Raw genomic sequence first — 12,481 nt, 5'->3', positions numbered from 1 at the left:
TAATATGAACAAGGCCAACACGGTCACTGTGGTCAGCTGCGCACATACCAACAAACAAAAACGCAGATTAGATTGACCTCTGTAAAAAGACAAAGACTGAAATCGGACTACACGAAAAGGGAGCCTCCCTATGAGTACCTGTGGACGTCGTTTTCGCCCCGCATTTCCCATCAAATCGTCAGTTTTTTAACGACATCGTTTATCTAGAATTAGTGCCGTGAGTAAAACCGCTACTAGCGAGCTCATACAATCACCACCACGACGGTGCGGAGTTTTGCGTGAACTGCCCTGTTTTGTAGTTTGGCTCAATTTTAAGCCGATAATAGGCAAGGAGACTGGCTCAGTAATCAAGTCGTACAGCGTAAATTGGCTGTTTCATCCGGCCGGCGCGTAAACCTAGGTTACGGTATTATGGTTATTGGCACATTTTTTTCACCATCTGAAAGGTTGCATGAAAAGGGGATGCTCCTTAAGCCCCGTGCAAACGGACGCAACTTTGTTGGATGTTACAGGCTGCATCCGTTTGCACACCCTGTTGCATGTTGTTGGATGTTTTTGTGTGTTGTTGCGCAAAGTTTAAAGTCGGTCAAACTGTTCAGCCAACAACTCCCAACACTTCTTATGTTCCGTGATCGCCAAAGCGTAGCGCAACAATGTTGGATTCGTTCGCACAGCTCTTCCAACATTGTTGGGGCCACGCACGCTAATTACGCATGGTTTACAAAGAATTTTGGGTTGTATCCTTCCCACGATGCACTGCAGGCCCCAGTATTGTTAGGAGTTGTTGCTTGCATCCGTTTGCACACCACTGCCAACACGCACGCAACAACTCCCAACATTGTTGGCGCGACAATGTTGCGAGTTGTTGCGTCCGTTTCAACGCAGCTTTAAACAATAGTACTTGCAAATCACAATAACACAGCAGGCAAAACAAGTAGCAAAACAAATAACAGCAAATTATATACTGAGAAGGATTATTTTCCTGTCCTGTAAACACAACTAGTTTATTTTGTAAATGATAAAATTAAGACCTCAGAGCAAAGAATTTTGCAGAAAAACATTTTGATAGTATCTGGTTAAAGCAAATTTCCTAAGTGGCTTGAACATTATTAGAAGTACTACCTAGATCTGAGTAGTGACATGTAATCAGTATTCACTATTTAGATGTCATTATCCAGGAAACCCAGTGGTGCTATTGTGAAATGCCAGCTGTTTTCTCATGTTAAGTATGTCCCTAAGATAATTTGCAAGCTTATTGTACTGGCCAGTATGATTAATTAAAAACATCTTTAGTGTAAATGATGCACTTTCTATAAGTTAACACGAATGGTTGCCACTAACTGAATGAATCCATTTCCTTTGTTAAAGACGAACACTGTTGCAGTACCTTAACTAACCCACTACAGCTTCTTATATGTAATCAGACATTTCAGCTAAAATATAGCACAGTCGAACCTGTGTAAAACGGTCACCCTTGGAAAATGGCAAGGTGACTGTTATTTACCAGGTGACCACTTTATACAGTGCCGTTATATACAGGTTAGTTACAACTATTTCATCCAATTTGCTATTGTTTAAAAAATTGTGAATGCCATAAACTGTCACTTATAAGCACCCCCCCCCCCCCCCCACTTCCCAGCTACTAACCCATCTACTGGTAAAAAATAAATAAGAAGAAATAAAACACATCCAATTATGAGCCCCCTCTAGCTTGTATCAAAATGAATTTGATTATTTGATTTATGAAGACATTTTGAAGATGAAATGAAAAGCGTTATGGAATTTTTTTTGGATCAGCACTGAAAGCTTGCTTTTTCTATTTTGGTTATAATCCCCCTTAAAGGAAGCAGTTTATGGTAACCTTAAAAACAAGGAAACAAGATGGATATTACAGTTTCATTCCAGTAAATTTTTTGTTATTAGCCTTGTAAACATGGGTATCATCTTCTAGCAAGAAAAAAGTAAAGAAACATGCCACTTAAACAAAAATGTTCGACTGTCGGACATAAAGTATATTTTTTGAATTTGTTTCCAGAAGCTCAAAAATCTAGCAACCATGCAAATCCTTGTTTAGTTGTGTGCTTAGCCAAAAATGCCCATTTTATCTCAGAAGAATAACATTTCTATTTGTTCCAACACAAACAATTTTCTAAATCACAAATGGAAAAACAAATTTGATTGCCAGACACAGTGTGTTTTGAAAATCCTATCTGGCTGTTTGGCGTTTAGTGCCATTGTTCCAATTAGCAGCACCAGAATATTGATATACAGACACATGAAATATTTTGGGCAGTTTTCAGTGTGCTGTCTTTTAAACAACTATTTTATAAAAGCATACACCAGAGACCTTCACCAGAGCAACCAAGTGGAAATGCCATGTGTTGCATGATATAATCTTCCTAAAGAATTAGGAAAGCCCAGTGTGTTGACCAAGTCGGCGGGTTTGCACGTCCGCATGTGTACAACACCAGACAGTATAAAAGAAACCTTGAGACCCCTATAATAAGACAGGATTGATTGTACACTGATGGATGTTGTCTGTTGATGTCGCCATTATCTGGCATGGACTGTTGTTCAGTTTCCATGCCCGATGTCATTGATATGCATCCCTACAGATGACTGAGATGGAAGTTATTGACAGCAAGTTAGTTTAAAGAGATAGCTTGCATGATCTTTGTTTTGCCAAAGAGCAATCACTTCTTTCCATAAGGGTGGCTAATTTTCACGTCATTGATGTACAGCAAATGGGACACTGGTTATGCCTTGATTTCAAACATGCTTGGAAACAGGTCTGATGCAGCAAATGACCACATCTGAGAACCTGGCAAGGAATTGGAGAAGAATGCATATCTTCCATGCAAATGGGACAGTTTGATCTCGAGCTTTTCTCGATGCACCTGTGCGAGCTCCTAATGTTTTTCGGATAGCACATATCACACCTCGTACAGTGAAAATACTTCTCTTTTCCTCCTGTCCGACAAACCCCGCACAAATCACAGTGAAACTGTCCCTTATCTCGATCATCATACAATCGACAAATCGAGCAAAAGTAAAATCCAAACTTGATCCCACATTCGCTGCAGTGAGAGACGACATTTTGCAGCGCTCCACACTGATTACACTTCACTTGTTGCACAGTTTTCCTATCGAGCTCGTGACTTTGTTCAGCAGCATCATGACAAAACCGACATGGATAAATTTTGTTGCAACAAGGAGCCAAAAAGGAACATTTTCTGACATAATGTTGACAACCAGCCATTTTTGCTTCGTAGTTAGAGCCAGTCCTCCTCGTCGGTTTTGACCCCAACTCGACTCCGCGTCACTCGCGTGCGATCGATTCCCAGGATTTGCGGATCACTGAGCCTGCCTGCGCGTGGGAGGCTGATTGCGTAATGCTTTCACGTAAAATATGGAAACTATTTACATGTTACGACTAATTCCTAAACTGACTCTTCACTTTCACGTAGTAAGTCACGATCGTGCTTCCCGAAAGATGTTTTCAGTAATGTTGAATAAAAAAAAAGAAAACAAGTTTCCCGTGACGTCATCCATGTATCTATTCTCTGATAGATCACTTGTGGACATGACAACGACCAATCACAGAGCTCGTAGCATTCACATCGTTGTATATATATGGCTGATCCAATGGGCATTGAGAATTGGGTACTAGGAAGCTATTGTTTGGTGGTCACTCAGGCAAACTTACATTGTTCCGTTTGACCAAATGCTCAATGCCCAATTGCCAATTACCAATGCCCAAGGCAACCTTTATTGAATCAGCTATATGTATTTTCAGTTATATACGCACACAGTGACCAGGGTGTTTCAAGCAATCTGATTGGTTCGCTATCTCAGACGTTATATTTGCTGCACTGCAGGGCGCGGTGACCGGTAAATTAAAACAAAACAATAGCGCTGACGTGAAAGCGGTGTTTTGCTAAAGTTCTAGACTAAGAACTTAAGAAAACCAAAAAAAAAAAAAAAATCCTTAAGCGTTGGAGTTTTTGAAGGTAAGAATCCTCGCGAAACGTCCCCAGCGGCGAAGAGCGGGGAGAAACGGATGTTTTCGCAGGCTAGAAAAAAACCGTCAGTGTTTAAAACAGCGTTTGCCGATTTTTTGTAGCCCTACTTTAGTTCACAACTATAGAGGAGAAAGATACGAAAAATCGATCTGTGAGGGGACTGGCTACAAGTCTGCATATTTCGGGATTATCAACACAAGACCTACATAAGTCTGAAAGAGCATACCGCATTCAAATCACTTTCAGTTACTTCGAATTGAATGTCTACAATACATGGCACCCCTGAACGGCTAGACCGCTATCTACTTACAGAACTTTTTTTTTACATTTACTTTCACTCTGTTTCACTGTCTCACTGTTCTCACTGTTGCTCTTCAACCAAATCGTCAACATTCGTCGGTTAGTTGTTTAAGTCACCTAGCTAACACCGCAAACAATACATCCTTAACTTTATGTTTCCTGTTGTTTTAATATCTATTCTTCCTATATTGGCTTCATGGCTACCGTTGTCAAGGATGAAGAACACAGGGCATTTATAGCTCTGACTTGACACCACATTCGCTTAATAAAAAAGTTACATCATCATAAATTGCTTCGTATGTGTCGCGATCGCCTTGTGCAACAGTGGAAGATTTTTTACTTCCCTTGAGCAGTAATTATGCTTGGAATAAATCATCACTTGCTTATTTGACATGTTATACTCGCGTGACGTTTTAAGAGCACAGCTGGTTACATTTGCGTCAAACAGAAAATTATACCGATGTAAAGAGGTCCTTATGGGTACTTTGTGTCATTTGTTCCATTGTTCACTAATCCATTAAGTTATGTTGATGTTGCCACCCAACCCCTCGCTAATTTACAAGAACACTCATGACTAAACAAGAACTATTTATAAATGTTCCTCTCTTCGTTTGTTACGTCCCATTGTTGATATCCTCTCAGCTGAATAACAGTCATCACGCCACAATCAATGAACTGTTGTTTTTAACAACAAGGACCCGTGAATGAAACAACATTCCTTCGCAAGCTGAGTCATAAAAAAGAGATGAGCCGCAATAAAGTTTTTCCTGTGGAAGGAGAGGAGAAAAACACGGGAGAGAATGAACATCTGGAAACACAAGTGGTGCAGGGAAATGGATCAGTCTCAAACGGTTTGCCTCCACAACTGTCGCTGGAGGTTGAGTTTAGCCAACTTTCTGCGTCTACTTCAACCGTTTGTAGTCAAGGCCAAGATTCCTCCTATGATGTTCTCCAAAATGAAAATGACAGTCGGGTTCAAAACCGAAACAGGACGTTCAGTGGTGCATTGAAGAGACGGGACAGTAATATGGTAAACTATGAGAAAATGCTAAAAGAGATGAATGCAAACTCAAGCGAAACGTTGGTCAAAAAAAGACAAGACGACGAATGTGCCGAATGCATTCTGGAATACATCAACGAAGTAAATGAAGAAAACAGGGGCGAACAAGGAGAAATAGCGCAAAGTGACAACGGAGAGGACCAAAGCGAGAACCAAGCAAACGGAAACGAAAGTGACAGATGCAAGAAATCAGAAGATTCCAACCAGGCCTTGCTGCAGTACTTTGGAAAGCTTTCGAGTTCTAACAATTGCGATGACTGCCTGAACTTGGAGCACATTAAGTCGTTGTTAAGTGAAGGCGCTTCAGTGAACACCAGTGATCGGTTCGGTCAAACTTTACTGCATGAAGTTTCCAGAACTTGGGGAATAGATGTGGCACAGTTCTTTGTTGAACAAGGTTGTTGTGAATAGTTTGTTAACTCATTAAGAGTTTACCTCTTGAATTCTACGAATGTCAGTTGTCCAGTATCCTTCTTGCACTTTGATATTCGCTAGTTCATGTTTGTTTACGTATAATGCCTTTGCAACTTTTAGTTTGCAATAGTTTTCATTAAACGTTTCTTTAAATTCCCCTCGGTGAGATACCGTATGGATCTACAATGGGAAACTTATAGAGATGAGTAAACAAGACGAAGCCTTGGTGGGTACTTATCAGTAATAGACTAAATAATTGGTGTTAACTGCTTTAAGATTAACTCTGCCAAAGGTGAAGCTTTAATTGATTGTAAATGTACAGACATGGCGTGATCGGCAACCAGGAACGTTCCATTATTGTGACTAATTCAACGTTTCTTGGTGCGATTCTTTGTTTAGGTGCAGACATCAACAAAGCTGATGATTATGGCCGAACACCGTTACACGTGGCTGCCTCATCTGATTACCCACAGATGGTCAGGTTTCTTATTGAAAATGGCGCCGACTTTCAAGCGACCACCAAAGGAGAGTTACAAACCCCGCTTCACTTTGCTGCAAGGAACGAAGCATCACAGTGTATTAAGATTCTTCTTGCTTATGGCGCAACTTTGGAAGTCCGGGACTACAAACAGCGCACGCCATTACAGGTAACACATGCACTGACTAGAGGGTCTGAATAGGGTATCTCGATAACACTAAACACTTCATTTTTTGACGTAGAATTTGAGCAATGAAGATATAGACCAACACAAAGAACACCAACAATTGCTAAGGAATCTGTTTTAGCAGGGTATACGTTATTTATAAGGTAGGGTATAAACTCTACGTTTATTATTCAGGCAGAATTTGAGCAATGACGACATAGACCAACAAAAAGCATTGAAAGCTCTTAGTTAAAAAAGACTACATATCGTGGTAATAAGAGTAACTGTGTGTTAGTATTCCTCAAAAAGATTGTTCGTCGATGGAAAATGGTCCAGAAAAAGGGCACTTGAAAATGTTATTTAAGTTCTCGAAAAACCTTCAGGTACAACGAGCCTTTTCTGGACTTTTAGTAATTATATAGTTGAATCCGCTAGTTGAATCCGCTAGCGGGCATGATGAAAAAAACGCTGAGTTCTGATTGAAGATGGCGAAGGCCTGCTTGACGCGGAGTGTGATGCTGCTAGCCTTCGTCAATTGACACCTCAACATTGTGTGAGTTAATGTTCCAGCTGCATGATGTTGTGAACTGTTAGGCGTTACCAGGCAGTGCTTGTCTTTTCTCCGGCAAAGTTACGTAACAACAACCTCATTCAAAAAAAAATTGGCCAATTTAACAGCAAACACTGAAACTTATGGGAAAATAACGCTAAACATCAAACCCCATTCAGACCCTCTGACTATGATTTTTCGAACACCAACAATTGCTAAGGAATCTGTTTAAGCAGGGTATACGTTATTTATAATGTAGGGTATAAACTCTACGTTTATTATTCAGGCAGAATTTGAGGAATGAAGACATAAACCAGCACAAAGCGTTGAAAGCTCTTCGTTAAGAAAGACTATATATCGTGGTAATAAGAATAACTGTGTGTTAGTATTCCTCAAAAAGATGTTCGTCGATGGGAAATGGTCTAGAAAAAGGCACTTGAAAATGTTATTTAAGTTCTCGAAAAACCTTCAGGTACACCAAGCCTTTTCTTACCTTTTACTTATTATATAGTTGAATCCACTAGCGGGCATGGTGAAAAAAACCCTGAGTTCTGATTAGCTATCTGGGCGGGCGAGATGGTCCCATCTTGCCCGCTCGGGATTACCCGCGTCGGTCTCGCAAGACAAAGTAATGTCTTTGACCATATAATAAATTTTTTATTGACCAAGCTTGTTCGGTCAAGATGACTGGATATTGGCCTAGTTTTTTGTTTTGTTGTTTTAATTGACCTCAACTTCTCTCTGAAATTGGTCAATACTCAGTCATATTGACCTCACGCTTATTGGTCAATAACGAACACATTTTTTAAAACGATAGAAGTATGTCACGGTATTCGAAATAATGGGGATTGCGTTGATGCAAGAGTGTCTTTGGTAGATAATTGAGAAGCAACAAATTTTAAAAAACTCAGAGCAAGAAAAATTAAACAAATTCGAAACTTTCGTTCGAATCACACAAACTTTATCAGCGATGTTAAATGAATAGGGTTCGGTTACGCAACTTAGTAGTCACGTATTGTTACGTATTCCCTCTTTATGAGAGGATTGTACTGAAATGGGCGGGAGGGACGACGACAATAAATTTCAAAACTCAGAGCAAGAACACCTCAAACAAATTCCAATGTTTTGTTCAAATAGCTCGAACTTCATGACCAATGTTAACTGATTGAGATTCCCCCAGTCCTCACCGGTCATTTTGCCGCGGTTACTTATTCCCCTAATTCGAGTCATTTAGCACGCTTCAAATGTAATGTTCCTTGTTCTTAAAGCCATAAACCAAAACAAATAAGTTTCAAATATAATATTCCTCGTTCTAAAATAGGGGGCTAAGCCGAACCTGGGCGAAATGACCGTAAAGCATTTCTTACTCCAAGAGAGCATTGTAAATGGGCGGAAAATACAGTTCCTCGTTCCTATTCAGGGAGGGTTTTTTATAAGATGGCGAATGCCTGCTTGACGCGGAGTGTACTTTTCGTCCATTGACACCTCAACATTGTGTGGGTTAATGTTCCAGCTACATGATGTTGTGAACTGTAAGGCGTTACCCGGCAGTGCTTGACTTTTCTCCGGCAAAGTTACGTAACAACAACCTCATTGAAAGTTACGTAACCTAATCTCATTCATTTTACATTGCTAATAAAGTTCGAGCGACTCGAACATAATATTCCCATCTGTTAAACTTTTCTTTGCTCTGAGTTTTGAAGGTTGTTTCTGTTATGTCTTCGCCAGCGTAGAAGAACCATCTCTTTGAGGTTCTTTAGCTGGAAGGGCCACCAGCAGAAATGATAACAATTGTTATCTTTGAAGTTTCTCGTGGAGTTTTTTGGGTGGGACATATTTATTTTACATATTTATATTTATTCACTTTGCAGTGACATAACGCTTTGGTTCACTGACCAATTTAACGTCTTTCGTGTCGTTCACTTCGTAGCTCGCGGCAGAGACCAACAGTGCCGAATGTGCCAGAATTTTGTTGGAAGCGGGTGCCTCAGCCGGGACAAGGGACGACAGCGGCATGGAAGCTTTAACGCTGATGGTGACAAAAATGCCAAGTGTGGTGAGTGTTAAGGCCCATTCTTTATCAGTGTGTGTTTTAGGTTGATTTCGTTTCAACGCCCATCCAAAATCCGTCAACGAGCTCTTGGGAATACTTAGAAAACGCTGGGCTTGGAATTTCTGGCCAGAAAACAGTGCTAATTTTTTGGCTTGTTTTTGTTTGCTACAACATTTTGTTGAAGTAAATGGTTCGAATCGGGGAGTCATCTCATAGGAAGGTGTTGAAGATCCAGAATCTAACTCCCTTGCCAAAGACTGGCATTCAGCACCTCTAGAATCTGAAATCCACGGCGTGGAATTCAGAATCCAAGACTCTCTTGGATTCCCTTACATAGGGCGATAGGTGAAATAAGCCTTGTATACGTGAGTTTAGTCGTTCAGTAAACCTGTGCGTTTACTGCCAACAGCAGTCCCCTTCAGAATTAGGTAGTCGGGACTACGGCAAGCCCAGACCATCATTTTCCACTTTTTTAAGAGATGTAAAATTGAACAGAATGTTCCTTTCTTTACATTCTAGGCACTCAGGGCGTTGGACCAATTTCATATCAAGGACAGATCTCATCGAAAGCAGCGATACTATCTCAACTTTCTGGAGAACTGTGATCCCCCGAACTCTGAAAAACACTCGGTAACCACGTCTCCCTTACTAGCGACTGTGGAAATGAACTGCTTTGAGCTGATCATGCATCCGATATTTCAGCGACTGATCGAGGTCAAATGGGGATTCTTTGGCTCAAGAGCATGGTTGGGGATCTTTTTGAATGTTTTGCTTACTGTCGCATACACTATTCTTGGGCTTTTTCATCCCAATGATGCCTCTGATTACTACTATCCCCTCAGCACTAATAGCTGGCGAATACCACTGGAAGCAATCGTTGTTGTCTTAACATTCAACGAAATCAGAAAGGAGGTGAAAGAATTTTACCAGTCTAGAAGGGAAAACAAAACGTTTATCGGCTGGAGGAAGAAAGAGATCAGGCGTGACTTGCAATTCTGTCATCCACGATGGTCTCAAGAAGAAAAGTTCATCAAGCAGCATGTAAAACAGATTAAAGAACGTGAAAGGTTTTATTTCCAAGACAGGTGGAATTATTTTGACTGGGTGACGTATGTGATGCTGATAATCGTCATCATATTGCATGTTATTAACGTCACCGTCCAAAGCAATAACTACAACGATATTTTCATTCGAATCCTCGCCTGCAGCATAATTCTAGTCTGGGTCCGGCTGCTTAAGTTCGCCAGACCCTTCCCGAGTCTAGGCCCATTTGTAGTAATGCTGGATAGCATTCTTGGGGACACTATTAGATGGGGTTTTGTCTTTATGATGTTTTACATCCCTTATGCTGTTGCTTTTTGGATGATATTCGGCGGTCGTACTAAAACTCCTGTTAAAGGCTATGACAATGTGTTCCACATGCTTTATACAATGATTCGCTTTCCACTTGTGGACAACTATGGCTTCGAACGATTGGAAGACGTCGCTCCATACATGTCACGTGTGCTATGCGGAAGTTTTCTTCTCATTGCAGCCATTGTTCTGATGAACTTGTACATTGCACTTCTGTCAAATACTTTTCAACGTGTTTTCGACAACGCCCGTGCCACGGCGGCAATGCAGCGTGCCCGTCTCCTACAAGATCTTGAATCAAATGCATCTGACAAGACCGTTAGACGCTATAGGGAATTCATCCGGGACAGATGCAGCCCAGAGGGAAACGACTTGCTCGTTGTCATATCCGATGAAGAAGATCAGAAGAGACAACAAAAGGAAAAGATTGCCTTAGTCCACACGATTGTCAGCCATCGACTTGGAGGCAAGAAGTTTGGAAAAGTCCAAAAAAGCGAGTTCGATACTGTAATAGAAGACATCGGCCTTTTAAAGCGTACACAGAGCGAAATGGAAAAGTCAGTTGAACGGCTGCATCTTCGTCTTGAAGAGATTGGAAGCCTAAATGCCCTTATCTACCAAGAAATCGCTAAGTTGTTGCAGGGCGGGAAAGAACAAAGATCAGCTATAAGCGTTGTCAGTGAACAAGTGACGGACTTGAAGAATAACATCACAGAGAAGTTTGGAAGTCTGGAGAGTAGCATTGATTCGAAGATCGAAACTCTCGAAACGGAGGAAAAGTTGAGAAATGACGTTTTGGAAAGCAACATGAACTCGAGGTTTGATCAACTTGAAATGGAATTCAAAACCTTCAGCTCATATTGTAATGAATATCATCAGGCATGTGAGGAGATGACCTTGAGAATAGACGAGCTGGAAGCCTATGTAGTCAGTGTCGAAGAAGATAAAATCAAGGAAAAGCAAGAAAGAAAGCCTAGTCCTAAACCAAGGAGTAAATCTGCCAAGGGTGGCTTTCAAATTGTTGAGGCAAACAGAGATGTGTTGAAAGCAGCTGCTATGTCCACTGGTAAATCTGCTACTGATGCCACATCATTGTCCGTAAGCAAATCTCCTGAACCTGTTGCTGATGCAGGATCAGTGCATGAATTCGGTGAAAGTGAGGACGAATGCATAATGAAGCAGCGTAAAAGAACTATCGCGTTGTCAGGCCAGGCGGCAAGAAATGAGTACATCGCCAGACTGAAAGAGAGTTTAGTGACAAACACGGAACAAAGTGATACAGAAAAAGATAAACACGAATGAGATTTGGAAACAACTGGAGTTAAATGAAAACCTCCATCAAGTGATATAATTCGTATTGAAGAAGCGGAGGTTTTTTTTTCTTTCAATTTGAAAAAAGCCCGTCCACTTCCTCGTCTTAAAACATTTGACTACATGTCAAAATCAAAATCGCGATAGGCCAATGGCGTGTTTTAAAGTGCACATGCTTTTACGCATATGTTCGCTGACCCTCTTGGTAGTGCTTAAAAACTCGGACAAGTTATTGCATAAAACATAAAGGCTCCAGTGCGACTCAATTACTAGAAATGCTTTATCGCCAAAACCTCGCCAGGATGCAAAGGGCCAGCAATGACGTAAGAAGGTTTCGCCGAATAATCAGCTCCTGGCAGAGTATACGAGGAGTATGACAGCTAGGATTTCCTAATGCTCGGGGATTAGTGGTTGAGACGTTACAAGGCCCTAATTGTTCCCTCCAAAAAACGAATTTATTTTTAAGTACGTATAAGGGGCATGTCACAAGGATATTGCTGTTTTAGGTCCATTCTGTACTGAAGTCATGACTTAGGGCCTGTTTACATGGAGGTGGGGGGACCCCAGGTAGGTGAGGTAACCCGCTTAGGTGGGGTAACCCACCTGTCTATATAATCTCTCATTTTAATTTGATCACGTTTACATGATAGGTGGGGTGAGCCACCGCGGGTTACCTCACCTACCTGGGGTCCCCCATCTCGATGTAAACAGGCCCTTAGTGCCTTTACCCGCCATACGCAAAAACGCTTCTGTAGAGTTGTGAAGAAGACATCA

At 41.1% G+C, this 12,481-nt stretch overlaps 1 protein-coding gene and 1 pseudogene across 1 annotated transcript; one reads left to right on the top strand and one right to left on the bottom strand.

Moving 5' to 3' along the window:
* Positions 1-1,652: 1,652 nt before the first annotated feature.
* Positions 1,653-3,628, bottom strand: LOC140934961 (RING finger and CHY zinc finger domain-containing protein 1 pseudogene; annotated as a pseudogene).
* Positions 3,629-4,445: 817 nt separating this feature from the next.
* Positions 4,446-11,758, top strand: LOC140934960 (uncharacterized). Its single transcript, XM_073384516.1, has 4 exons — positions 4,446-5,779; positions 6,196-6,443; positions 8,921-9,046; positions 9,563-11,758. Exons 1-4 carry the CDS (start codon positions 5,068-5,070, stop codon positions 11,696-11,698), a joined length of 3,222 nt encoding a protein of 1,073 aa, XP_073240617.1. The 5' UTR covers positions 4,446-5,067; the 3' UTR covers positions 11,699-11,758.
* The last annotated feature ends 723 nt before the right edge of the window (positions 11,759-12,481 follow it).

The sequence above is a fragment of the Porites lutea genome, chromosome 4 (assembly GCF_958299795.1).
Source record: "Porites lutea chromosome 4, jaPorLute2.1, whole genome shotgun sequence".
NCBI classification, from domain to species: Eukaryota; Metazoa; Cnidaria; class Anthozoa; order Scleractinia; family Poritidae; genus Porites; species Porites lutea.
This window is presented reverse-complemented; position numbering and strand designations above follow the sequence as displayed.

Coding starts and splice junctions, on each gene's coding strand:
- LOC140934960 (XM_073384516.1), top strand. CDS start 5,068: ATGAGCCGCAATAAAGTTTTTCCTGTGGAAGGAGAGGAGAAAAACACG. Junction 5,780..6,195: donor ACAGTTCTTTGTTGAACAAG/GTTGTTGTGAAT, acceptor TTCTTTGTTTAG/GTGCAGACATCAACAAAGCT. Junction 9,047..9,562: donor TGACAAAAATGCCAAGTGTG/GTGAGTGTTAAG, acceptor TTTACATTCTAG/GCACTCAGGGCGTTGGACCA.